The sequence below is a fragment of the Schistocerca gregaria genome, chromosome 4 (genome assembly GCF_023897955.1).
Source record: "Schistocerca gregaria isolate iqSchGreg1 chromosome 4, iqSchGreg1.2, whole genome shotgun sequence".
In the NCBI taxonomy this organism is placed as follows: Eukaryota; Metazoa; Arthropoda; class Insecta; order Orthoptera; family Acrididae; genus Schistocerca; species Schistocerca gregaria.
The window spans coordinates 677797477-677824851 of record NC_064923.1 but is presented as its reverse complement, the minus strand read 5'-3'; the positions used below and the strand labels follow the sequence as shown (position 1 = coordinate 677824851).

General features: G+C 44.4%; 1 protein-coding gene across 1 annotated transcript in view; it reads right to left on the bottom strand.

Annotated features, from left to right (window-relative positions):
* Positions 1-3572: 3572 nt before the first annotated feature.
* Positions 3573-27375, bottom strand: part of LOC126267868 (odorant receptor 82a-like) — a 165670-nt gene continuing 141867 nt past the window's right edge. The window contains exon 8 of the mRNA XM_049973178.1: positions 3573-3698. Coding sequence (XP_049829135.1) covers positions 3642-3698 — 57 coding nt within the window. The 3' untranslated portion in view covers positions 3573-3641. The remainder of the gene's footprint in view (positions 3699-27375) is intronic.

Sequence of the window (27375 nt, the reverse complement as noted above, 5' to 3'; positions counted from 1 at the left end):
GACTGGAATACTTTCTTTCAAATTCTGAAGGTGGCAGGTGTAAAAAACAGGGAGTGAAAGGCTACTTGCAGTTTGTACAGAAACCTGATGGCAGTTATATGAGTCGAGGGGCATGAAAGGGAAGTAGTGATTGAGAAGGAAGTGAGACACGGTTGCAGCTTATCCCCGATGTAATTCAATCTGTATATTGAGCAAGAAGTAAAGGAAACAAAAGAAAAATTCGGAGTAGGAAATCTGGCAGAAGCAGCACAGGACCTGGAATTGAACGGAATGGACAGTGGCTTGAAAGGGGGAGATTAAGATGAACAACAACAAAATCAAAACGAGGATAATGGAATGTAGTCAAATCAGATTAGGTGAAGCTGAGGGAAGTAGATTAGGAAATGAGACACTTAAACTAGAAGATGAGTTTTGCTATTTGGGGAGCAAAATAAATGATGATGGTCAAAGTAGAGAGGATATAAAATGTAAACTGGCTATGGCAAGGGAAGCGTTTCTGAAGAAGAGAAATTTGTGAACATCGAGTGTAGATTTAAGTGTAAAGAAGTATTTTCTGAAAATATTTGTATGGAGTGTAGCCGTGAAGGAAATGAAACATGGACGAGAATCAGTGTAGACAAGAAGAGAACAGAAGCTTTTGAAATTTGTTGCTATGGAACAATGCTGAAGATTAGATGGGTAGATCACGTAACTAATGAGGAAATACTGAGTAGAATTGGGGAGAAAAGGAGTTTGTGGCACAACTTGGCTAGAAGAAGGCATCTGTTGGTAGGACAAGTTCTGAGAGATCAAGTGATCACCAATTTACTACTGGAGGGAAGCGTGGAGGGGTAAAATCCTAGAGGGAGGTCGAGAGATGATTACACCGTTCAGATTCAGAAGAATGTAATTTGCAGTAGTTACTCTGAGATGAAGAGGCTTGCGCAGGATAGAAAAACATGGAAAGCTGTATCAGACCAGTCTCTGGACTGAAGACCACATCAACGACAACTACTACTCCGTTGTTCTCACATTCTTATTGTTCCCTCTTGTCTCTTGTACATACAGTGTATTGTCCATCTTCTGTAGTTTACATCTAATTTCCTGAGTATGTGAAACATCTGCCATCATTTTACGTCGTCGAACGCTTATGATATACAGATCCTACGTACATGCATTGACTATTTTTAAACGTAATGACCATGGCGGCTGTACTACCTTTTTGCTTCGTATAAAAATTCTACTATCTGTCTGTCTGTTTGACCGGTGGTCATGGGTGAGATGAAATGTCGTTCATAGCCCTTTTCACATTTCTGGGAAGTAGTGGACGTCTTTTGTTGCAAAATACTGACTTCACCTATTGTGTGAATAGTCGAAGAAGCTGTGAAAGGGTGCAGCAGAATGCTGTTTGATGTTGTGGTCCTGTTGAACAAAACTCGACTACAAGCACGCCTATTCGTTTGGTAGAATCCCATTCGGTAGGAGAGAGTCCAGATCTTTGCCTTGACATTCAGACTTTGGTTTTACTTTGTTCCCCTAACATGACCAAGGCAAGCGTCGAGGTGAATCCTTTGAAAAGGGTACGGCTGAATTCCTTTGTCACCTTTACCGTATCCAAACTTGTATTGCCACCACAAAGACCACGTCGTGGATGGAATTGCAAACCCTAATCTTCCCTTCCTTCTTTTACGTGCTTGTTTTGAGTTTCGTGTTTAGCCTTCCAGAGACGAAGAAGTGGTTGTTGGACGGATCACGCTTCGCCTCAAATGAAGAACTGCAGAGCGCTATGTCTACACGTGTCAAAATACTGGCGCCGTACCGTTTTGCAAAGCAAACAGGAAAACTAGTAGGCTGTTACGACAAATCGTCATGGTGATTTTGTTGAAAAATTAACCAATGGATGTTTCCAACGTCTGTATACAAAGCCATTTTGATATTTGCACTTGTTCTAAATTACAGGCCATGAAATGGTGAGAGAAAGAAGGAGTCCTCGAACGGACGTGGAGGAAGGGAAATCTAGACGACATGAGGCGTCTCGTGTCGGGACTATGTATTTCGGAAGGTAGTGAGCAGATAGATGCAGAAAATGAGTCATGGTTCTAACATGCTAGCTAGCTGCAAGTAATTACGTCTGTGGCCGAAAGGTGTCAGCATCTTATGGACTACGCGTTCATACGTAGTTAAAATAGCATGTTTTGAAAAAAAAAAAAACTGTATCTTTTGTGACTAATACAACTATCTTAATTATAGTTATTTTAATAGGTTTAATTACTGGTGTGAATGATAGTATGAATGTGAAAAATTTAATAAATGCATACTGTTACTTAAATTAACTGAGTGTACGTTAGTGTGAGTTCTGTGGCTTTGCAGAGGGGGTGAATCATCTCTCAGAGGAAGTTTGCAAACTTCCATTAGCCAGTTTATGGCACTGGAAAGCAAGAAACATTTTACGATAATTCAGTTATTTAAAGAGGGAGCTATTTTCATATTTGTGGGTTTTATAAATTTATTCATTTAATAAATTGTTCATAAATGTTATGAGGTTGTAATTGGTCAAATTTAAAAGACGAGGGATTGCGAAGTTTAGTACTAACATCGGATTGTCAGTGATGTTATCAGCCAGTCAGAGGATAGTACATCCGTACGTGTCACGTAGAATAAGAGAATTGCTATCTAAAGTCGGTTCGGAGCTCAGCCATCACCTTGCTGTGACGAGTATATGAGGAGCTCCGAATAGTTGTAATAATTTTGCGGAATAATGAGAAAAGCTTGACATGGGAGTACCGCGAAGTATACTCGGACGTGTGAGAAAGACGAACACTCGAAATTCCGATTTTTGTGTGCAAACAGTGACTTTTTAACTAACCAAAGTCCGTGTGGCATGTTGTATTAGTTGTCACCTCGAACTGAGCGTTCGTAATGGTCAATTAATGCAATATTTGAGCGTGTGCCTTGTCACAGATCATCCGTTTTGTAATCCTTTTTGGTATTAGGTTTTGTTCGACACCATAAACTGTTAGGATTGATTGTGATTGCGTTGAGTGTCGAAACTGCAAGTTAAGATTAGCAAGGTCTTGACTGTGTTTTTGTATCACAGAAGTGACACTATATCGAAGTTTTCACTCAGAAACTGCCTTTCAGTTAATCGGTTAGTCAAACTCATACCTGAACACATTTGATGCAACCTGTAGATATAATTAGTGCGATTGGTTCTACTGCAGCTTGTCCAGTCGAGCAACAGTGATTTGTTTCTAACAGGGTAGGCGTGTGTTCGAGATCGACAAGAAGTGAAGTTTATCCCAAGGTGTGTTGGACATTTTCTGTTAGGGGAACGTATCAATAACAGCGCCCTTCTAACAGAAATTCCTGCGACTGCAGCGGGTGATGGTGATGGCTGTAAGGTAGCGAATGGCAATATTCTAAGGAAATCTGGAACTTTCAATTTCTTTATTGTTGCTATTTACAATCATGGCTATTGCGAACTATGGGAAGGAAGTTTTACAAGAAAAAAGAACATTTGCCTCCTGCTCTCACAAGCAAATAGAATCACATTTATGAAGCGTTGCTAAGGTAGCTATAGTTGTGTGGTCGTTTTGCCTCACTCCCTCTGCTGACGTGGTGTGGGGCCAGTGGAGTGGTTACTGGCGACGTCTGTAGGACCCTCAGTTGCCGTTCAGCTGTCTCAGGACGGCGTAATAGGAGAAGGCGGTGTTCATCAGCTGCAATTGGACCAGAACCATGTGTGAGCTACATCAGAGACGAGTTTGTTTAACACTTGGCGATTTACAGTGTGCCCACAATAGGGACATGAACCGTTACGAGTCATAGTTTGCAAGTTTCTATTTGAAAACGATAGATGGTTTACAAACCTATTAATTATTTAACACGTTCCACATAGGCCGTAATGGTACCAAAGTTAGAGTCCACCAACTCGTGGATCAGACAGGAGGTGAAATTGAGCGTAGCAAAATACAAACAGAAATGCTTAACTCCGTCTTTAAAAATTCCTTTACAAAAGAAAACGTAGGAGAATAGCCCCAATTTAATCGGTTCACCACTGAATTGAAGAGTGAAATAAATGTTAGTGTCAGTGGTGTTAAGAAACTGACGTAATCGTTAAAACCGAAAGCAACTCCAAGGACCGATGGAATATATATCAGATTCTGTAATGAATTTGCGGCTGACTTAGCGCCTCTTTTAACTATAATCTGTCATAGATCCCCCAAACAAAAAACTTTCCTTTTACTTGGAAGAAAGCACAGGTCACATCAGTTTATTAGAAGGGTGGTAGACGCATTGCACAAAACTGCCGTCCTATATCCTTGACATCGATTTGTTGTAGAGTATTAGAACATAATCTGAGCTCAAACATAATGAGATATCTCGGAGAAAATGACCTCCTTCATGATAAACAGCATGAATTCCGAAAACATCGATCCTGTTAAAGCCGAATCGAACTTTTTTCAGGAGACGTACTGATATCTTTGTCTCAAAGCACTCAGGTAGATACAGAATTTCTTGGTTTCCGAAAAAATCGGTCTACAGATGACAATGCTTACACATGACTCGCGCGATCCATCCTGGAATATTACTCAAGTGTGTGGGATTCGTACCAAATAGGATTAACAGGGGGTATTGAACGTATACAGCAGAAATGGTCACAGGTTTGTGGGAGAGAGTCACAGAGTTGCTGAAGAAAATGAACAGGCAGACTCTTGGAGATAGACGCAAAATATCCCAAGAAAGCCTACTTGAGAAGTTCCAAGAACCGGCTTTGAATGATGACTCTTCGTATGTCTCTCGTCGGTTTCTTGAGGACAATATTACACTACTGGCCATTGAAATTGCTACACCACGAAGATGACGTGCTACAGACGCGACATTTAACCGACTGGAAGAAGATGCTGCGATATGCAAATGATTAGCTTTTCAGAGCATTCACACAAGGTTGGCGCCGGTGGCGACACATACAACGTGCTGACATGAGGAAAGTTTCCTACCGATTTCTCATAAACAAACAGCAGTTGACCGGCGTTGCCTCGTGTAAGGAGCAGAAATGCGTTCCATCACGTTTCCGACTTTGATAAAGATCGGATTGTAGCCTATCGTGATTGTGGTTTATCGTATCGCAGCATTGCTGATCGCGTTGGTCGAGATCCAATGACTGTTAGCACAATATGGTATCGGTGGGTTCAGGAGGATAATACGGAACGCCGTGCTGGATCCCAACGGCCTCGTATCACTAGCAGTCGAGATGACAGGCATCTTATCCGCATGGCTGTAACGGAACTTGCAGCCACGTCTCGATCCCTGAGTCGACAGATGGGGACGTTTGCAATACAATAACCATCTGCACGAACAGTTCGACGACATTTGCAGCAGCATGGACTGTTAGCTCGGAGACCATGGCAGCGGTTACCCTTGACGCTGCATCACAGACAAAAGCGCCTGCGATGGTGTACTCAACGACGAATCTGGGTGCACGAATGGCAAAACGTCATTTTTTCGGATGAATCCAGGTTCTGTTTACAGCACCATGACGGTCGCATCCGTGTTTGGCGACATCTTGGTGAACGCACATTGGAAGCGTGTATTCGTCATCGCCATACTAGCGCATCACCAGGCGTGATGGTATGGGGTGCCATCGGTTACACGTCTCGGTCACCTCTTGTTCGCATTGACGGCACTTTGAACAGTGGACGTTACATTTCAGATGTGTTACGACCTGGGGCTCTACTCTTCATTCGATCCCTGTGAAACCCCGCATTTCAGCAGGATAATGGACGACCGCATGTTGCAGGTCCTATAAGGGCCTTTCTGGTTACAGAAAGAGTTCAACCGCTGCCCTGGCCAGCACATTCTCCAGATCTCTCACCAATTGATAACGTCTGGTCAATGGTGGCCAAGTAACTAGCTCGTCACAATACGCCAGTCACTACTCTTGTTGAACTGTGGTATCGTGCTGAAGCTGCAAGGGCAGCTGTACCTGTACACGCCATCCAAGCTCTGTTTGAGCCAATGCCCAGCCGTATCAATGCCGTTATTATGGCCAGAGGTGGTTGTTCTGGGTAGTGATTTCTCAGGATGTATGCACCATATTGCGTGAAAATGTAATCACATGTCTGTTCTAGTATAATATATTTGTCCAATGAATACCCGTTTATCATCTGCATTTCTTCTTGGTGTAGCAATTTGAATGGCCAGTAGTATAATTAGAGCACGCACCAGGACATTTAAAAAATTATTATTCCCTAATAACTGGTACAATAGGACTTACCCTCTACCATAAACTTCACAGTGATATGCAGAGTAGTTGTAAATGTAGAACGTTTCATTGAGTGAACTTTGTAGCTGTGATTCATTAACATGTGCGCTTTGTGATGTCCTTACTCGCAGTTGGAAGACTTTTTATTTATTTGCTTTTAATCCTGCCGAGCGACCATTTGCTTCTGCGGAGCCTCCGTGCCAAAGCGAAAGCTGTGGTATGTTTATCGATCCAAATGTCAATATGAATGTAGTCGCCTACTCGCATGTTATGCAAATGCTATGTATTCTGGGAAAATGAGGTCTACGATTTTTACATTCCGCCCTCCTAGCTACCTGTTGTCTTGTTAACAATGAGACGGTTGATATTTGCCGCAAGGACACCGCTACCCACGATGTACTTGCGCAAAGGGCTGCTCCCCTGTACCCCGCCCTCGCGAACTTGAGGCCAAGTAACTCTTAAGGCTGCCTATTGCAGTGAACGCAGGAATAGTACTGATATTTTATGATATTACTGAAACATTAACAGGAAGACGAAACACATTGGAAGAAAAACTGAATAGTTTTCCCAATGCTACCCAAAATCGACATGCTTTTTATGTCAGTGAATTCTACCCTCTTTAAAATTGGAGAATTACGTACATCACGCGTTGAATGCTCGAGGGAGAGAAGTGGAGCACAGGAAAGTAACTTTCTTTCTTACTTTTTAATCTTGAGAAGATGAAATCGCAACATCGCGACACAGCGTAATAAGTAATAGTCATACAAAATGGTACTCACTCTTCTGTACATGTATTCAACGTGAATGTTTGTCTCAAACAACCAATATACATTTCAGGGGAACTGTGCAGACACTGTTATTATCTGTAACGTTATTACTGGAGCTACATTCCAAACTGGGTAGGGTTGTCGACGTATCTTATATAAGCATTGTGTTCATTACTTTGAATCCTATCAAGTACCACATATAAATCAGTAAAGGCAATTTCACAAATATGGTAAAGATCGAAAGTCTGTAGGTCAGAAATCAAACCCACATATACTTAGAGACATTTATTTTATTTGGATTAACGTCAGAAGTACAGACTTAAAAAAAAAGAGAAGAAATCAGCTACCCGTCCAAAACAGAAGCAATGCTCTCCACTGGTTGGTCTCTTGTTCCCAAGCAGCCCCCCACACCTCAAGTTGCGGAGCACCTGGGATGTAGGGGTACTTGTAGTCCAGTTCATGTACGGAGGACCGGTTGATGTGTCGGTGTGAGAACGGGTGTGACTGGTTCATCTATAGTCCTCTGGCATCTTGGCGTTGTTTCTTCAGTTTGACTGGGTGTAGGCTCGCCTGACGTTCGATCATCCTGAACTGGAGGAGTGATTTCGTGCTTCGGGGATGGTAAGGTCCATGCTGGTTTAACTCTTCCAATAGACACCCTTACAATTTTTCCATTTTGCGAGATGTTTGTAGTATGGGCATTACGTCGCAGTACTTTGTAGGGCCCAATATAAGGAGGTCGTAGGGGAGCCAGTACGGCGTCTGTGCGCGACAACACGTGCGAGCACTCCACCAAAGCTTCGTGCAGGAAGACCGGTAGTTCACCATCGCGGGATGCCGGTGGCACTCTCATCCTTGCTAATGGTCACGAATGCGCTGTACCAGCAGTGGTATCTACATTTGTGGTTGTAGTGGTGCCATTGTGAGATAGTCCGCAGGAATTCTTAATGCTTCTCCACAAACCATCTCCGCCACTGATACGCCTATACCAGCGTTATACGCAGTCTGTAAACCTAGAAATACTAGTGGTAGCCTCTGTCCAGCTCTCTCGGTGACACATGAGAATCGCCTTCAGTGTTCTGTGCAACCTTTCCACCATTTCGTTGCTTGCCGGGTATAACTGGTTGTGTGATGACGCTGGAATCCACACAGTCTAGTCAGGTCAATGAACAGATTAGACTCAAATTGTCGACCCTGATCTTGTGCATCTGTCTACTGCTGTGAGCAAGTATTTATAATTCTCTGAGGGTGGGAGTGGGTCCACTATGTCGAGGTGAACGTGACCAAACCTTGCTGGAAAACCTGAAAAATTTCCGACCTTTGCATGAACATGTCGTCCTACTTTACAACACTGCAATTGAAGGCACGAACGACTCCAATTCTTGACATCCTTTTTGATCGATGGCCACACAAACCGCTCGGTTAGAAACTTGAGAGTGATGTTTGTACCTCGGTGTGCTAAGTTGTGGACACAGTCAAAAGCCATTTTGCGGAATCGCTCTGTAATGTTTGGGCGTGGTCTGAGTTGTGATACGTCGCACCATGTTTTGGTCTTGTTTCCTGGCATTCCACCCGCAGTCCTGTGTATCGATCTGTTAGTAAGTCTTGCAACTCTTGACCTCTCTTGTGCTGTGGCGAGATCGTCGTAATTTAAGATACTGACTAAGCTGCATACTCGATAAAGATATTCGGCGACTATGTTTTGTGCGGCACTAATATGCCGTATGTCCATTGTGATTTGGCTGACGAACTCTACGTGTCGGAATTGCCGTGGCGAACGTTTGTCGCTATTGTTGTGCAATACTGACATGAAAGGTTTATGATTTGTGAAAATTGTCACTGGTCGGGCTTCAATGTAAGACCGAAAATGTCTCACATCTCATATATCGTCAGTAGCCTCCCTATAATAACACTCCATTTTGTCTGCCTGTGCAGTAGCTTCTTTGGAAAAAAGAAAAAAAAACTCAAAGGCTGCCAATGTCCATTCACTTCTTGGTGTAGTGCTGCTCCAGTTGCGACCTGGCTGGCGTCAACCACAATATTCAATGGTTGCACCCGGAACAGGATGGGACAGCAACACTTCGTCTTCAAGGCTGGTCTGTAACTGGCTGGAAGTGTTACTCGTTTCTGGTGTCCATTGTAATAGCTTCTTACGCTAGGCACTCTTACCCGCAAGCGCGTCCGTTAGTGGTACCTGGATGGCAGCTGTTACGGGCAAATGACCACGGTAAAAGTTTGCCATACCTAACAATCGTCTAAGTTGCTTATAGTCCGTTGGCTTTGATAGATTACGCAATGTGGCAATCTTCTCAGGCAAATGTCGGATCCCTTGGGCCGAGACACTGTGGCCTAGGAAAGTTACCTTCCTTTTGCGCATGACGGACTTGTCTTCGCTTAGCACCACTCCATAGTTACACAACCTCTGTTGCACTTCACGTATATGCTTGTCGTGAAATGGTGCATCAAAAAAAAAAAAAAAAAAAAAAAAAAAAATGGGACTTAACAGCTGTGGTCATCAGTCCCCTAGAACTTAGAACTACTTAAACGTAACTAACCTAAGGACATTGCACACATCCATGCCCGAGGCAGGATTCGAACCTGCGACCGTAGCAGTCGCACGGTTCCAGACTGCGCGCCCAGAACCGCGAGACCAACGCGGCCGGCACTGGTGCATCCGCTGAATATGTTAATATGTCATCTAAATACGCACAGCAAAATGGCAAGCCTTGTAACACTTCGTCAATGAATCTCTGCCAGGTTTTGGCTGCATTTTTAAGATGAAATGGCGTAAATAAAAACTTGAACCGGCCGAAAGGTGTAATAACGGCTGTCTTTGCACCATCGGTATTCGCGCTGGGATCTGATTGGAAGATTTCCGTTAATCCAGTACTGAGAAAACTTTTGCTCCGAACAGAGAATAGATACATTCTTGGATATTATGTATCGGTACTTATCTCGGACTGTTATTGCGTTCAGCCTACGGTAATCGCCACAGGGGCGCCATGTGACATCCTTTTTGCGCACTAGGTGTAATGGGGATGCCCATAGGCTGTCTGACCTTCGAGTTTCAGCCAACCGTTCTGGAGCTATTCTATGGACTTGTTGTGAAGCCGGTGGACCTAGCGTCATGCGTGCGTATAGGTAGGTTGGAACATTGCTGTGGAGATGCTACGCAATGGAATCTGCTATTGTCACTGATAGCACACGTTGTTGACATACCTACCTTACCTCCGAGCAAATGGACTCACCCGTCCCACGTCACCGGTGTGCGCATAATCGAGGGAAACTGTCACTTGTAAGCGAGCGGTCTACCGTAACGGTGTCACTATGTTTACGAAACAGGAAAAACGGAGTTGGATCTAGATTGAATGTGCCAGAGGTCGTACAGCACGTCAGTTTCATCAAGGTCTTCAAGAGGCGAGCGGAGAATTGGCATTGCCGTACAGAACAGTGGCACGTTAGGTAAAAGCCTTCAACGAAGGCCGGCAAACTGTGGCAGACATGCATCGGGCAGGTCGTCCTAACGTCTCTGAAGAAGAAGTGCGTGCTGTTGCCGTGTTAGTGGACAGTGATCGACGCCATACGATTCGTGAGCTAGTCCACGAAACCGGATTAGCGCATACGACTGTGCTTAGCATCCTGAAGGGACGCCTGGGCATGCGAAAAACTGCATCATGATGGGTTCCGCATGAATTGACGGAAATTCAGAAATGGATGCGATAGGCTGCTCACATGCACTTGGAGCGGTATGAGCACGAAAGAGAGGCTTTCTTACGCCGTATCGTAACACTGGCTGAGACATGGGCCACATCGTATCATCCAAAACTGAAACGTCATTCGCCGCGAAAGTCGAAAGTGCGTCAGAGCCCCAGTATGGTGAAAGTTATGGTGATTATAGTGTACGACTGTGATGGTGTAATCTTAACGTACTACGTTCCTCCACGGCAGACCGTCTATGCACAGTATTACTGTTCGTTTTTGGAGCCTCAACTGCGACCAGCTTTGCGAAAGAAGTGGCGACGCTTTCTGCGCAACCCTCCCATTATTTTGCACGGCAATGCACGGGCGCATACAGCGCAAGCTGTGGCTGCTCTGTTCGGTCGATGGGACTGCGAAGTACAGTACCATCCACCATACTCCCAGGACTTAAGTCCTTGTGACTTTGATCTGATTCCGAAGATGAAGGAACCACTTCATGGCATTCGCTTCAAAACTGTTCCAGAGATTCGACAGGCAGTAGACCGCTTCATTCGCACCATTCTACATCTACATCCATACTACGCAAGCCACCTGACGGTGTGTGGCGGAGGGTACCCTGAGTACCTCTATCGGTTCTCCCTTCTATTCCAGTCTCGTATTGTACGTGGAATGAACGATTGTCGGTATGCTTCTGTGTGGGCTCTAATCTCTCTGATTTTATCCTCATGGTCTCTTCGCGAGATATACGTAGGAGGGAGCAATATACTGCTTGACTCTTCGGTGAAGCTGTGTTCTCGAAACTTTAACAAAAGACCGCACCGAGCTACTGAGCGTCTCTCCTGCAGAGTCTTCCACTGGAGTTTATCTATCATCTCCGTAACGCTTTCGCGATTACTAAATGATCCTGTAACGAAGCGCGCTGCTCTCCGTTGGATCTTCTCTATCTCTTCTATCAACCCTATCTGGTGCGGATCCCATACTGCTGAGCATTATTCAGCAGTGGGCGAACAAGCGTACTGTAACCTACTTCCTTTGTTGTCGGATTGCATTTCCTTAGGATTCTTCCAATGAATCTCAGTCTGGCATCTGCTTTACCGACGATCAACTTTATATGATCATTCCATTTTAAATCACTACTAATGTGTACTCCCAGATAATTTATGGAATTAACTGCTTCCAGTTGCTGACCTGCTATTTTGTAGCTAAATGATAAGGGACCTATCTTTCTATGTATTCGCATTACATTACACTTGTCTACATTGAGATTCAATTGCCATTTCGTGCACCATGCGTCAATTCGCTGCAGATCCTCCTGCATTTCAGTACAATTTTCCATTGTTGCAACCTCTCGATACACCACAGCATCATCTGCAAAAAGCCTCAGCGAACTTCCGATGTCATCCACCAGGTCATTTATGTATATTGTGAATAGCAACGGTCCTATGACACTCCCCTGCGGCACACCTGAAATCACTCTTACTTCGGAAGACTTCTCTCCATTGAGAATGACATGCTGCGTTCTGTTATCTAGGAACTCCTCAATCCAATCAAACAATTGATCTGATAGTCCGTATGCTCTTACTTTGTTCATTAAACGACTGTGGGGAACTGTGTCAAACGCCTTGCGGAAGTCAAGAAACACGGCATCCACCTGTGAACCCATGTCTAAGGCCCTCTGAGTCTCGTGGACGAATAGCGCGAGCTGGGTTTCACACGATCGTCTTTTTCGAAACCCATCCTGATTCCTACAGAGTAGATTTCAAGTCTCCAGAAAAGATATTATACTCGAACATAATACGTGTTCCAAAATTCTACAACTGATCGACGTTAGAGATATAGATCTATAGTTCTGCACATCTTTTCGACGCCCCTTCTTGAAAACGGGGATGACCTGTGCCCTTTTCCAATCCTTTGGAACGCTTCGCTCTTCTAGAGACCTACGGTACACCGCTGCAAGAAGGGGGGGCAAGTTCCTTCGCGTACTCTGAGTAAAATCGAACTGGTATCCCATCAGGACCAGCGGCCTTTCCTCTTTTGAGCGATTTTAATTGTTTCTCTATCCCTCTGTCGTTTATTTCGATATCTACCATTTTGTCAACTGTGCGATAATCTAGAGAAGGAAGCACAGTGCAGTCTTCCTCTATGAAACAGCTTTGGAAGAAGACCTCTAGTATTTCGGCCTTTAGTCTGTCATCCTCTGTTTTAGTACCATTTTGGTCACAGAGTGTCTGGACATTTTGTTTTGATCCACCTACCGCTTTGACATAGGAACAAAATTTCTTAGGATTTTCTGCCAAGTCAGTACATAGAACTTTACTTTCGAATTCATTTAAAGCCTCTCGCATAGCCCTCCTCACACTACATTTCGCTTCGCGTAATTTTTGTTTGTCTGCAAGCCTTTGGCTATATTTATGTTTGCAGTGAAGTTCCCTTTGCTTCCACAGCAGTTTTCTAGCTCGGTTGTTGTACCACGGTGGCTCTTTCCCATCTCTTACGATCTTGCTTGGCACATACTCATCTAACGCATATTGTACGATGGTTTTGAACTTTGTCCACTGATCTTCAACACTATCTGTACTTGAGACAAAACTTTTGTGTTGAGCCGTCAGGTACTCTGTAATCTGCCTTTTGTCACTTTTGCTAAACAGAAAAATCTTCCTACCTTTTTTAATATTTCTATTTACGGCAGAAATCATCTATGCAGCAACCGCTTTATGATCGCTGATTCCCTGTTCTGCATTAACTGATTCAAATAGTTCGGGTCTGTTTGTCACCAGAAGGTCTAATATGTTATCGCCAGGAGTCGGTTCTCTGTTTAACTGCTCAAGGTAGTTTTCAGATAAAGCACTTAAAAATATTTCACTGGATTCTTTGTCCCTGCCACCCGTTATGAACGTTTGAGTCTCCCAGTCTATTTGCGGCAAATTAAAATCTCCATCCAGAACTATAACATGGTGGGGAAATCTACTCGAAATATTTTCCAAATTATTCTTCAGGTGCTGAGCCACAACAGCTGCTGAGCCCGGCGGCCTATAGAGACATCCAGTTACCATGTCTGAGCCTGCTTTAACCGTGACCTTCACCCAAATCATTTCACAATTCGAATCTACGTCAATTTCCTTCGATACTATTGCACTTCTTATCGCTATAAACACGCCTCCCCCTTCACTGTCCAGCCTGTCTCTGCGGTATACATTCCAATCTGAGTTTAGGATTTCATTACTGTTCACATGTGGTTTCAGCCAACTTTCTGTCCCTAGTACTATATGGGCGTTGTGACCGTTTATTAATGAGAGCAGTTCTAGGACCTTTCTATAGACGCTCCTGCAGTTTACTATTAGCACATTAATATTGTTATTCCCTGTTGCATTTTGCCTACTCCTGCCTTGCCGCGTCTCAGGAGGCGTCTTGTCGGGCCTAGGGACGGAATTCTCTAACCTAAAAAAAAAAAACCATGTGCACTCCACACGTACTCCGCTACCCTCGTAGCCGCTTCCGGCGTGTAGTGCACGCCTGACCTATTCAGGGGGACCCTACATTTCTCCACCGGATAGCGGAGGTCGAGAAATTTGCACCCCAGCTCTCCGCAGAATCGTCTGAGCCTCTGGTTTAAGCCTTCCACTCGGCTCCAAACCAGAGGACCGCGATCGGTTCTGGAAAAGATACTACAAATAGTTAGCTCTGATTCCACCCCGCGAGCGAGGCTTTCCGCCTTCACCAATTCCGCCAACCGCCTGTACGAACTGAGGATGACCTCTGAACCCAGACGGTAGGAGTCATTGGTGCCGACATGAGCAACAATTTGCAGTCGGGTGCACCCAGTGCTCTCTATCGCCGCCGGTAGGGCCTCCTCCACATCTCGGATGAGACCCCCCGGCAAGCAGACAGAGTGAACACTGGCCTTCTTCCTCGACCTTTCCGCTATTTCCCTAAGGGGCTCCATCACCCGCCTAACGTTGGAGCTCCCAATAACTAATAAACCCCTCCCCCCGTGTGCCTGCTCGGACCTTGCTGAAGGAGCGGCCACATGTCCACTCACAGGCAGAGCGGGCGATGCCACACGGCCAGCCTCCACATTGACCCACCGCCTCGTGCGCCGCGAACGCCGCTGAACCCGCCACTCCTCTTGGGGAGAGGGTGGCCCAACCGCGCCCGGTACCCGAGAAGATGTCTCGACAGCAGGGACAGTGGGTGAAGCATGTAACACCTGGGGTGTACCTTGCGACGGACCAGACTCCCCACTGCCGCTACACTCCGAGGCATCAGCCTGAAGACGGTGACCGCGGCCATCAACACGCTCAGCTGTTCGTGAAGAGTGGCCAGCTCCTCCTGCGTCCGTACACAGCAGTCACCATTGACAGAACAGGCTCTGATAACGGTATACTACGCCTTCCACATCGCTGGCAACGGGTTCTACACAACGCTGGTGACTACTTTGAAGGACAGTAACAGGTGCAAACATACACTCCTGGAAACGGAAAAAAGAACACATTGACACCGGTGTGTCAGACCCACCATACTTGCTCCGGACACTGCGAGAGGGCTGTACAAACAATGATCACACGCACGGCACAGCGGACACACCAGGAACCGCGGTGTTGGCCGTCGAATGGCGCTAGCTGCGCAGCATTTGTGCACCGCCGCCGTCAGTGTCAGCCAGTTTGCCGTGGCATACGGAGCTCCATCGCAGTCTTTAACACTGGTAGCATGCCGCGACAACGTGGACGTGAACCGTATGTGCAGTTGACGGACTTTGAGCGAGGGCATATAGTGGGCATGCGGTAGGCCGGGTGGAAGTACCGCCGAATTGCTCAACACGTGGGGCGTGAGGTCTCCACAGTACATCGATGTTGTCGCCAGTGGTCGGCGGAAGGTGCACATGCCCGTCGACCTGGGACCGGACCGCAGCGACGCACGGATGCACGCCAAGACCGTAGGATCCTACGCAGTGCCGTAGGGGACCGCACCGCCACTTCCCAGCAAATTAGGGACACTGTTGCTCCTGGGGTATCGGCGAGTACCATTCGCAACCGTCTCCATGAAGCTGGGCTACTGTCCCGCACACCGTTAGGCCGTCTTCCGCTCACGCCCCAACATCGTGCAGCCCGCCTCCAGTGGTGTCGCTATAGGCGTGAATGGAGGGACGAATGGAGACGTGTCGTCTTCAGCGATGAGAGTCGCTTCTGCCTTGGTGCCAATGATGGTCGTATGCGTGTTTGGCGCCGTGCAGGTGAGCGCCACAATCAGGACTGCATACGACCGAGGCACACTGGGCCAACACCCGGTATCATGGTGTGGGGAGCGATCTCCTACACTGGCCGTACACCTCTAGTGATAGTCGAGGGGACACTGAATAGTGCACGGTACATCCAAACCGTCATCGAACCCATCGTTCTACCATTCCTAGACCGGCAAGGGAACTTGCTGTTCCAACAGGACAGTGCACGTCCGCATGTATCCCGTGCCACCCAACATGCTCTAGAAGGTGTAAGTCAACTACCCTGGCCAGCAAGATCTCCGGATCTGTCCCCCATTGAGCATGTTTGGGACTGGATGAAGCGTCGTCTCACGCGGTCTGCACGTCCAGCACGAACGCTGGTCCAACTGAGGCGCCAGGTGGAAATGGCATGGCAAGCCGTTCCACAGGACTACATCCAGCATCTCTACGATCGTCTCCATGGGAGAATAGCAGCCTGCATTGCTGCGAAAGGTGGATATACACTGTACTAGTGCCGACATTGTGCATGCTCTGTTGCCTGTGTCTATGTGCCTGTGGTTCTGTCAGTGTGATCATGTGATGTATCTGACCCCAGGAATGTGTCAATAAAGTTTCCCCTTCCTGGGACAATGAATTCACGGTGTTCTTATTTCAATTTCCAGGAGTGTATAACTCTTTTGTATCGGTTGTGAATAAATAGTTGCCACTGTTTTAAACTCCAACCCACGTATAATGCACTATATTATGCTTAACACTGCTTGGCTGTAAGCGAGATTGACTGTTTACTTACAACGTTAGTTAATCCTATTATATTGTCCACAGAATCTACTTTTACCCTGTCACATTGTGTCCCAGTTATAAGACAGCCATTCGCCAAGTCTGCCACCACGGAACTCTAATCGTGTGGCGTATGAAAACCAACGTCTATCGTCATATTTGCACCCATACATTTTGATGCTGGAGTTCTTCACGGCTAACAACTGTAAGGGCTCCTGCATTCCGTGACTGGAAGGGTGCTGACCTCTGAACCAGTGTCTGTTAAGAACACCTGAAATTTTATCAATCACGTGCAAGCTACGCAAATGTCGTCCCGCGACTCATGGGCCTTACCTTTGCCGCGTGTCCATCTGTGCGTTGCTGCAATTTGACTCTTCTTACATCGGCGGCGCCATTTATGAGTGTCACTGTCCGTGGCGCCTAATTCGAACTGCCCTTGCCATTTGGTATTTACATGGTTTCGAGCACTCTGTAGAACGCGCGCCGAACCGTCTGTGGTACAAGCAGATACCATTGGCAGTAGTTTAACCTTGAGTGGTATCTGACGGCTGTACACTGGATGAACGAGGCACCGCGCTCTCTTACCGGCGTCCGTCCGTAACTCGCAGTTCTTTAACTGCGTAATAGTTCGTCCCGTTGTGGTCTGTAACTCTCGAAGTTCCTCAGCGATGTCAGGCGATTGTCGAAAAGATGCGGCGGCACAATTCAGAGTCGGCTCTACCAAAAACTGCGGTGCGTGCTTGTCACCTTCTGTTGTGATTCGCTGCTATGCATGTCACAGTGGTTGATTCCCATGTGGCATATGCTCTACCAGCTACTTGCAGGAATTTATCCAATGCTTGTCCTTCGTACACTATTAATGTCAACTGCACTTGAGACGGAAGCTGTTGTCACCAGGTATGCAGCAGCAACTCATTAGATATTACGCTACAGTCCACTATCGCTCACAAATGTCTCCAAAATTCTGACTGGTTTCTGTCCCCACGTTTCTCCCAGTAAAGAACTTGTGAAAGCCTCTGCCCGGGTAGCTTCGTGCAGCGAGTGATTAGCGAAGCCTTCAAAGCGAGGTATGCTTGTTGATGAGATGGGTGCAGAATAACATCGGAAAATATGGTCGTCACTCTTTGGTACAAATTTCTAATTGCAAGCGTAAATTGTTCACGGACCTCTGTTATCCGTTGTTGTGCGAAAATGCTTTCCAACATCGTAAACCACACGTCTGGTTGTGAGGGCGTAATTGGAGGTGCTCGCAGTTGTAGGCGCAGCGCAGTTGGCACGAACGAAACTGCATCTGTAAAATTTTCGGCATGTGTATGCGTTCGCGGCGCTATAGTTATCGCTGGAGTTTGTGATCTCGTCGTGCCCGTCTAGTTGTCGTCTCTCAGCGTCGACTTTTCTAAAACTTCAATCTCTTTTTGCAACTGCAGGATCTCGTCACCACTGGTTTGTAAAAAAAATGCTTGCGCCTTCCAAGTTTAACGGATGTAATCCGAATAAATATTGTTGCAACTTAAACCGGTCTTGTTTTCGGGGTTACCAATCATGTAGGTCATAAAATCAAACCCACATATACTTAGAGACATTTATTTTACTTTGATTAACGTCGGGAGCACAGCTAAAAAAAAAAGAAAAAACAAAGAAGACACATCACACCAGAGAAATCAGCTACTCATCCAAAGGACAAACAACGCACTTCACTAGTCGGTCTCTTATTCCCACAAGTAAAGAAGTGAACAGCTTTTTCAAAGAGTAAATATTTTTCCCTAATTCTTGTGCTATTCTTCAAGTCAATAGTTGTCTTGTATTACACATTTTGTAGCCTATGTTCTTCCTCAGTGTCCCACCATAACAAATTTCATCGAAACCAATTCAGAGGGTTAATTGTGAAAACTGAACGGACAGAGATACTTTCACATTTATAATATTAGCGTGGATATACACTACTGGCCATTAAAATTGCTATACCAAGTAGAAATGTAGATGATAAAAGGGTATTCACTGGACAAATATGTTATACTAGAACTGACATGTGATTACATTTTCACGCAGTTTGGATGCATAGATCCTGAGAAATCAGTACCCAGAACAACCACCTCTGGCCATAATAACGGCCTTGACACGCCTGGGCATTGAGTCAAACAGAGCTAGGATGGCGTGTACAGCTACAGCTGCCCATGCAGCTTCAACGCGATACCACAGTTCATCAAGAGTAGTGACTGGCATATTGTTACTGGGCCACCATTGACCAGACGTTTTCAATTTGGTTAGAGATCTGGAGAATGTGCTGGGGGGGGGGGGGGGGGGAAGCAGTTGAACATTTTCTGTGTCCAGAAAGGCCCGTGCAAGACCTCCAACATGCGGTCGTCCATTATCCTGCTGAAATGTGGGTTTTCACAGGGATCGAATGAAGAGTAGAGCCCCAGGTCGTAACACATCTGAAATGTAACGTCCATTGTTCAAAGTGCCGTCAACGCGAACAAGAGGTGACCGAGACGTGTAACCTGTGGCACCCCATACCATCACGCTCGGTGATACGCTAGTATGGCGATGACGAATACACGCTTCCAATGTGTGTTCACTGAGATGTCGCCAAACACGCATGCGACCATCATGATGCTGTAAACAGAACTTGGATTCATCCGAAAAAATGACGTTTTGCCATTTGTGCATTCAGGTTCGTCGTTGAGTACACCATCGCAGGCGCTCCTGTCTGTGATGCAGCGTCAAGGGTAACCGTAACCATGGTCTCCGAACTGATAGTCCATGCTGCTGCAAATGTCGTCAAACTGTTCGTGCAGATGGTTGTTGTCTTGCAAACGTCCCGATCTGTTGACTCAGTGATCGAGACGTGGCTGCACGATCCGTTACAACCATGCGGATAAGATGTCTGTCATCTCGATTTCTAGTGATACGAGGCCGTTTGGATCTAGCACGGCGTTCCGTATTACCCTCCTGAACCCATCGATTCCATATTGTGCTAACAGTCATTGGATCTCGACCAACACGAGAAGCAATGGTGCGATACGCTAAACCGCAATCGCTATTGGCTACAATCCCACCTTTATCAAAGTCGGAAACGTGATGGTACGCATTTCTCCTCCTTACACGAGGCATCACAGCAACGTTTCACCTGGCAATGCCGGTCAAATGCTGTTTGTGTATGAGAAACCAGTTGGAAACTTTCCTGATGTAAGCACGTTGTACGAGTCGCCACCGGCGCCAACCTTGTTTGAATGCTCTGAAAAGCTAATCATTTGCATATCACAGAATCTTGTTCCTGCTGGTTAAATTTAGCATCTGTAGCACGGCATTTTCGTGGTGTAGCAATTTTAATCGCCAGTGTGTAGATGAAACGTTCAATTACGGTGTGTTTTTCCTCGCTATCCGATTTTAGTGAAAGAAAGCCTTCACGATGCCCCAAGCTATGCTCAAGTTACATGTGAAAACCCCATGAAAATTCGCTTAGTAGTTTTGGAGATTAGCGTGGTCAGAGAAACAGACAGATACAACGGCTTCAGATGAAACTTTCAATCACGAAGTTGGTGCCCGAAATTAGAGCAACAAACGGAAATTCTGCAAATTTACAGGGTTGCTTTTATTTTGCCACATAACATTACAAACAGGTTGATAGTAAAGTAGAAACAATGTACAGAATACAGAACGCAATTAATTACAACACGCATAACAGTGGCAAAAAGTTCAACATTTTTTCCAACATAAAGGGTTTGCGAACACATTCTGACAACTTGTTACAGTGCTCATTATGAAGTGTGACCACCTTTGGGTGCAATACTGGCCTGAGATCGGCGGAGCATGCTGTGAATGATGTCATCAATCTCATGTTGAGGCAATAACTCCCATTCTTCCTGCAGAGCTGCCCACAAGTCTTGGAGAGTGGTTGGTGGATGCTGACGTGATGCAACCCGTCCGCCTAGTGCTTCCCAGACATGGCCTATGGGATTCAAACTGGGAAAGCGAGCAGGCCACGTCATGCGTGAAGTATCTGCCAAGGAAAAATCAACCACCTGTGCTCTACAAGGTCGAACATTATCGTCCACCAGTACGAAGACTGGGCCTACAGCACCCCGCAACAACTACACGTGAGGTCCCAAGATCTCGTCGCGATACCTGACAGTAGTTAAACCTTCCCGATTTACCCATACGGTTTCATGAAGAGGTGTTCGAGTGATCAGCATAACCCCGGTCCACACTATTAGGGGTTAGATATCGGTCTATTTCCGCAATGTTTGGGTCCCGAAATCGTGTTCCACGCTCCCTCCAGATGCAAATCCGTCGAGAATCACTCTAAGACCACATTAGCCCACTGTTCGACCTGGTGAGATCTTGACGACTCTACATTAGACGTTTCCTCTGTGAAAACGCGTCAGAGGTACACATACAGCATGTTTACAACAATAAAAGCCACTCTGCCAAAGCCATCTGTAGATCGTTTGTCTCAATACAACACGTCCAGTGGATGCTGCGAGATCAAATACCAGTTGCCGTGCAGTACTAGGCGATACTACCATCCCCTTACAGCCAAATAACGGTCCTCTATTTCTGATGTCAAATGTGTTTGGCTCTGCCCTGCTCTTCAGGATACAGTTTCGGTCTCTTTAAACTGTCGCCACATCCGAGAAACAACAGAATGATTCGCACTAAGCTATCGGGCCACATCACTTTCCGACTGTCCTGCTTCTATTCTTCCTAAGGCCCTCCACTGTAAAGAATTTGCTAGACGTCTTCTCTGTACTACACTGCACCTTCTGTGACTGTGTACACAGTATTGTGAATGTGGGACTACACGGAAAATACTATCCCGTTTTATAATTGTCCTGTCATCATCGTTCTCGTGGTAGTACGTTGACCAGAATGCCATCTTCGTACAAAATCTTACGGACATCTGTTGACATTTGTATGATTATATCGTGAATTATTCCGTAGAAATACTGGAACACGTGAGGCAATACTGACCTTACGACTTATCTTAGAAGAAAAATTAAGGAGAGGCAAACCTACGTTTCTAGCATTTGTAGACTTAGAGAAAGCTTTTGACAATGTTGATTGGAATACTCTCTTTCAAATTCTAAAGGTGGCAGGGGTAAAATACAGGGAGCGAAAGGCTATTTACAATTTATACAGAAACCAGATGGCAGTTTTAAGAGTCGAGGGGCATCAAAAGGGAAGCAGTGGTTGGGAAGGGAGTGAGACAGGGTTGTAGCCTCTCACCGATGTTATTCAATCTATATATTGAGCAAGCAGTAAAGGAAACAAAAGAAAAATTCGTAGTAGGTATTAAAATCCATGGAGAAGAAATAAAAACTTTGAGGTTCGCTGATGACATTGTAATTCTGTCAGAGACAGCAAAGGATTTGGAAGAGCAGTTGAATGGAATGGACAGTGACTTGAGAGGAGTATATAAGATGAACATCAACAAAAGCAAAACGAGGATAATGGAATGTAGTCGAATTAAGACGGGTGATGCCGAGGGAATTAGATTAGAGAATGAGACACTTAAAGTAGTAAAGGAGTTTTGCTATTTGGGGAGCAAAATAACTGATGATGGTCGAAGTAGAGAGGATATAAAATGTAGACTGGCAATGGCAAGGAAAGCGTTTCTGAAGAAGAGAAATTTGTTAACATCGAGTATAGATTTAAGTGTCAGGAAGTCGTTTCTGAAAGTATTTGTATGGAGTGTAGCCATGTATAAACATGGACGATAAATAGTTTGGACAAGAAGAGAATAGAAGCTTTCGAAATGTAGTGCTACAGAAGAATGCTGAAGATTAGATGGGTAGATCGCATAATGAGGAAGTATTGAATAGGATTGTGGAGAAGAGAAGTTTGTGGCACATCTTGACCAGAAGAAGGGATCGGTTGGTAGGACATGTTCTGAGGCATCAAAGGATCACCAGTTTAGTATTGGAGGGCAGCGTGGAGGGTAAAAACCGTAGAGGGAGACCAAGAGATGACTACACTAAGCAGATTCAGAAGGATGTAGGTTGCAGTAGGTACTGGGAGATGAAGAAGCTTGCACAGGACAGAGTAGCATGGAGAGCTGCATCAAACCAGTCCTAGGACTGAAGACCACAACAACAACACCGTGAATTAGACACAAAACGGGGAAACAGCGGTTTGTTGCTTTAATTTTGGATATATATATATAAAACCATGCTCAAGATACCTGGTTGTTTTGTTTGTCTGAATATGCTCTTCCAAAACTGAGAGACCTGACAGGTTTACAGCTTTATTAATAGTACAGATAATGGCTTAAGAAAATGTCATGCAAATTACTCAGGAAGTATTTGCGACAACCAAGTTTACAAAATTTATTTAATGTCGTTTTGTCGGTTTCGGGCCTTTCTCACACTAAACTAGTAGAGGATAACATGATAAATTTGGAAATCTAAGTAGCGTCTGGTCTCTGGAAATCCTTCCTCAGCGATGTTACTTTTTTGCTTTGGGCGAACTATTTACGTAGTATTTTCTAAGAGAGTAACACGTTACGTGAAACTTCTTTTTTACTTTACAGTTGATCATTGCAGTTAGATCTGAAATCCAGCATCATATGAGGCCGTCTGTTGTAACCATTTTTGTGCTTTATTGTTTAGCATTGCAATTAGCTCTAAAATACAGCGCTATACGGTGCCAGCGTTAAAATAAGTGCAAAATTTATTGAAGTATTAACAGCTGACGCCTTACGTTGCACTGAACCCTATGATTAAATAACTTTTTATAAAGCGAAGAAGTTGCAGTAGATTGAGATAAGCATTGTATATCTGTAAAAAAATAAAAAAAATAAAAAAATACGGTAACTGTCATTTGCTTGAGTGCTCAAGGTTAGTCAGGTCGGTGAAGAAATTCTTCAATGACAGAATACACGCACGTTGACATCAGAAATAGAGACGCCAGAGGAATGCCTGCTGTCTGCCCTCAGTATGAGAGCTACAAGTTTTGTGTGCAAGTTCGAAATAAGAAGGGAATGCAGAAAAAGAAGTTCTTGGTACATCCCTTCGTTGCTGATCGGGACATTAATGGGCTATTTGACACGCTTTATAATGATTTAAGATATTACAGTACTAAATTTTCCAGTTTCGTTAGAATGTCATTGTTTTCGTTTGACCAGATAGTAGAGATTAACGGGCGGAAATGGTCACAGTTTTAAAGAAAGTAATCTCATTAAAGGAAACGATTTTCGTGACTTGTGTACTCGGCAGCTAATTGTTTCTTGTCTGCAGTGATAGTTACAGTTCTAGTTGTAACTGTAAAGTATACATAGAAGTGCTTTCAGCTTTTAGTTAAAAAGTACGTTATTATGAATGGAAAGTAAATTTACAAATGTTTTAGACAGGAAGAAGGCAACTTGTCTCCTTTGTTCACATACCTTTTTGTTAAAATAATTCTAGCGCGCCTGTATGTGTCCTATTAGTATCACTTGCCGCAGCAGGAGATGTAGCTGTACTATTTCGATCTGGAAGTAGGTTTCTAGCCTGGATAGTAACCGTGCTTTGTTTGTGGTGTGAAGCTCTTATGGTTGGAGTTGAGAATCAGGAGCTGGGTGCGAGGAAATTGAGGATCGATAATTTACACTATATCCATCCAGCCAGCGTCCATTGAGTACTTTATTGTAAGTAGTTTGATTGTGATTGTAACGTGGAGAGACTAATTCTTCGAAAGTTCTGAGATATAGTTTCCCAAGTTTCTGATCTCATCTGAATCTCGCAGATAAAAGATTCGATGTGAAGACTATCCATAGGGCTCACGCGGGCGGCTAAAACTAGGTGGGGCTGAGTGGCAGGTAGCGAACGCTTGGCGTCCTGGTGCGGGAGCGGCCATAAGCCGCTGGTGTTCCACAGGCAGAGCATCCCATGCTTCTGCCTGGCGCCTCTGCTGGCAGACCCGCCGTCTCATCCCGTGCGGTAGGGCACCAAGCCTACGAAAGTACGACCAATTCACTGTTAAGAAGATAGTTGCTAGTATTTTTCTTCTAAAATGGGCCACATTGTTACTACAGCATTAGAAAAAACAGACGTACTGTTACTGCTGATTAGTGTGCAAATGTAAATTTACCGCAGATTTTTGATAAAGTTCGTGAAAAACCGCTTCCACCATAGTAACGCATTATCGCATACAGCAAAGCTAATAACTGAGTATCTACATGCCTTAAAGTCCTTAAGCACGAACCCTCCACCATACAAGCCTGAGCCAGCACCTTGTGTTTTCCTTTTGTTGTCAAAAATTAAAGACAGACTGTGCGAAATGGCTTTTCGCCATCAGAACAGTATAAAATCCTGGTTTCCGTAAAGCCTTAGTGGCATCATTACTGGTTCATCAAATGCAAAATGTGTTGATGTTAGAAGGAAATTTTTCGAAAAACAACAAAATTATTTCATTTTTTTAAATTGATCCTAGTCTGATTATCTAATAATTTTCAGTGTCGCCCTCGTACCTGTTGAAATAGCAACAGTCCCGGGTGGCGGCTGTGACTCGGTTCCGCGCGCTGTCCAGTTTAATGAAGTACAATTAACCGTTAGTAGTTTTAAAATGAAAACAGTAACCCTGTCTGGGATTATATGCCCATGATTGTGTACTACTGGAAATGATAGATCATTAACATAAAATTGTAGGTATTTTCGAACGTTTGAAGAATATAGATGTCGCAATTCTACTTTATTTAACAGTATTTTACGTCTTACGAATTGGAAAGATAGCTTTATTCAATATTACGAAGTTTACCACAGTATTATCTACGGAGTTTGTTTACTTTACATTGTTAACAGAGCTACCCTAAAAATCGTTTGTCAATATACCCTTGCCAAAACGACTGCTACGCGTAAATGTTGGCCGTTAGAACTGTTTTAAAATCGGTTTGGTGATAATGTCACTCGCTTAGTGCTCCTTTGCGACCATGTTTTATGTCACTTTCTCTAGTTTTAAGTCCAGCCAGTACTCCTTCACACTAGGTTTCTCTGCCATATTTCAGTGCATTTCTGTAAAGATTATTTGCCTGCTTTGATGTTCAAACAATTCAATTCTCTCTCGCTGAATGTCGCAATTTGGATATCCAGTTTCCACCGCTAAGTACAAAATACATGAGTCACACTGAACAGGTGTATTGTGACGATTTACTCCGTAGCACAGTCCAGTGGAGTGTGTAGCGAAGTTTTATTGTACCCACGGCTTAAACATATAAGATTGTACGACGTGGCATTTTACTTTTTTATGCTATCAGTAATTAAGTTCGATACTGTCTGTATAAGTCAGTGTCTGAAATTTCTGGCAACTGTCAGTTGTGCTTCCGAGAAATATGACCAACTACAGGCATACTCAAGCTTGTGTATAGTACCTACTCTGTTGAAATATCTGAACGAAATTCTTAAAGAATGGATGAAAACATCTGCAGGAATGACCTTAGAGAAGATGGGGATTATCTATCGATTTTAATATTCGTCGATGATTGGATAATATTTTAAGCAAATGAATATAATATGAGGAAGAAAATCTTACAAGCATACAACAAGGCTGGACTAGAAATAAATTTTTCTAAAACAAAATATCTCTGTGGGAAGCAAACAACGTGACGTTACCATGTATGGAAAAACTGTCGAGACACGTCAAAAGAATAGATACCTCAGAGTTATAACCTCAGATCAGGGTTCCAATAAACAAGAAATAATGCAGGGGATAATACAACTTAGACAAGCAATCAATAAGCTTTTGTCAGATAAAATTAAGAAAAAATAAAAAAAAGGCGAACAAAAAATACGAGTATTTGTTTACATGGTGCGAAATGCTGGGAAATGACAAGACATATGAAGGCTTGGAATCGTGCAGATGCATTCTTTGAGAACGAGTTGTAGAGTTTCAAGGCAAGAGAAGATCCCCAATAAAAAAATCAGGAAGCGAATGAAAAATCCCACGTACTTCACCGAAGAGGTGGAAAAACGACGTTTGACATGCTATGTGCAAATGATGAGACTAGGGGCAGCATGATGACCGAAAAAAGTACTGTGTTGCTAATCTCCATAAAAGAGAAAAAAAAAGAAGGCTCTGTGCATAATGGAAAAATCGATTAGAGGGGGGTATGCAACGATGAAGCTTGAAAGAATATTTATATGAATGTCGTGAGGATTGGACACGTGGTGTCTGGAAAACGGGCTAAAGAGCAGTAAACAACTCGGAAAATACATGTACATAACTGAAATTACGTGTGTAAAATGTGACTGCATGAAAATGGGCCCCACAGTTCATCGGCGCTATGGGCTCACCGCGGTTTCCTTTTTTGTTTTGTTTAATGTATTTTTTTTTCATTTCATGCTTTTCATCCTCTAACAATATAAGGCTGCTGGAATAATGACCCTTAGAGATCCAGGTAGCCTTCAGCCGGATATCAGGTGAGATGGCAGTGGGACAGAGGGAGTCCCTTTTCTTTGAAAATTTTTCATTTTTTGTTCGTGAAGCCGTATCTGCTCGGGCAGTTGTTTTCAGGCTAGTAACGCATTAGGCTTGAAGTGAGTCAGAGGGGTTCCAAATCGGGAATATTTCGAGAGGATTCCCAGTTCCAGGGTTTGCCTGCTAATTAACGAAAACGTCCAGAAAACCTTTATCGGAATCAGGGTATATGGGTGTAATTTATTTTAGTAAAACGTTGTGACGAAAATGGGGTGTGA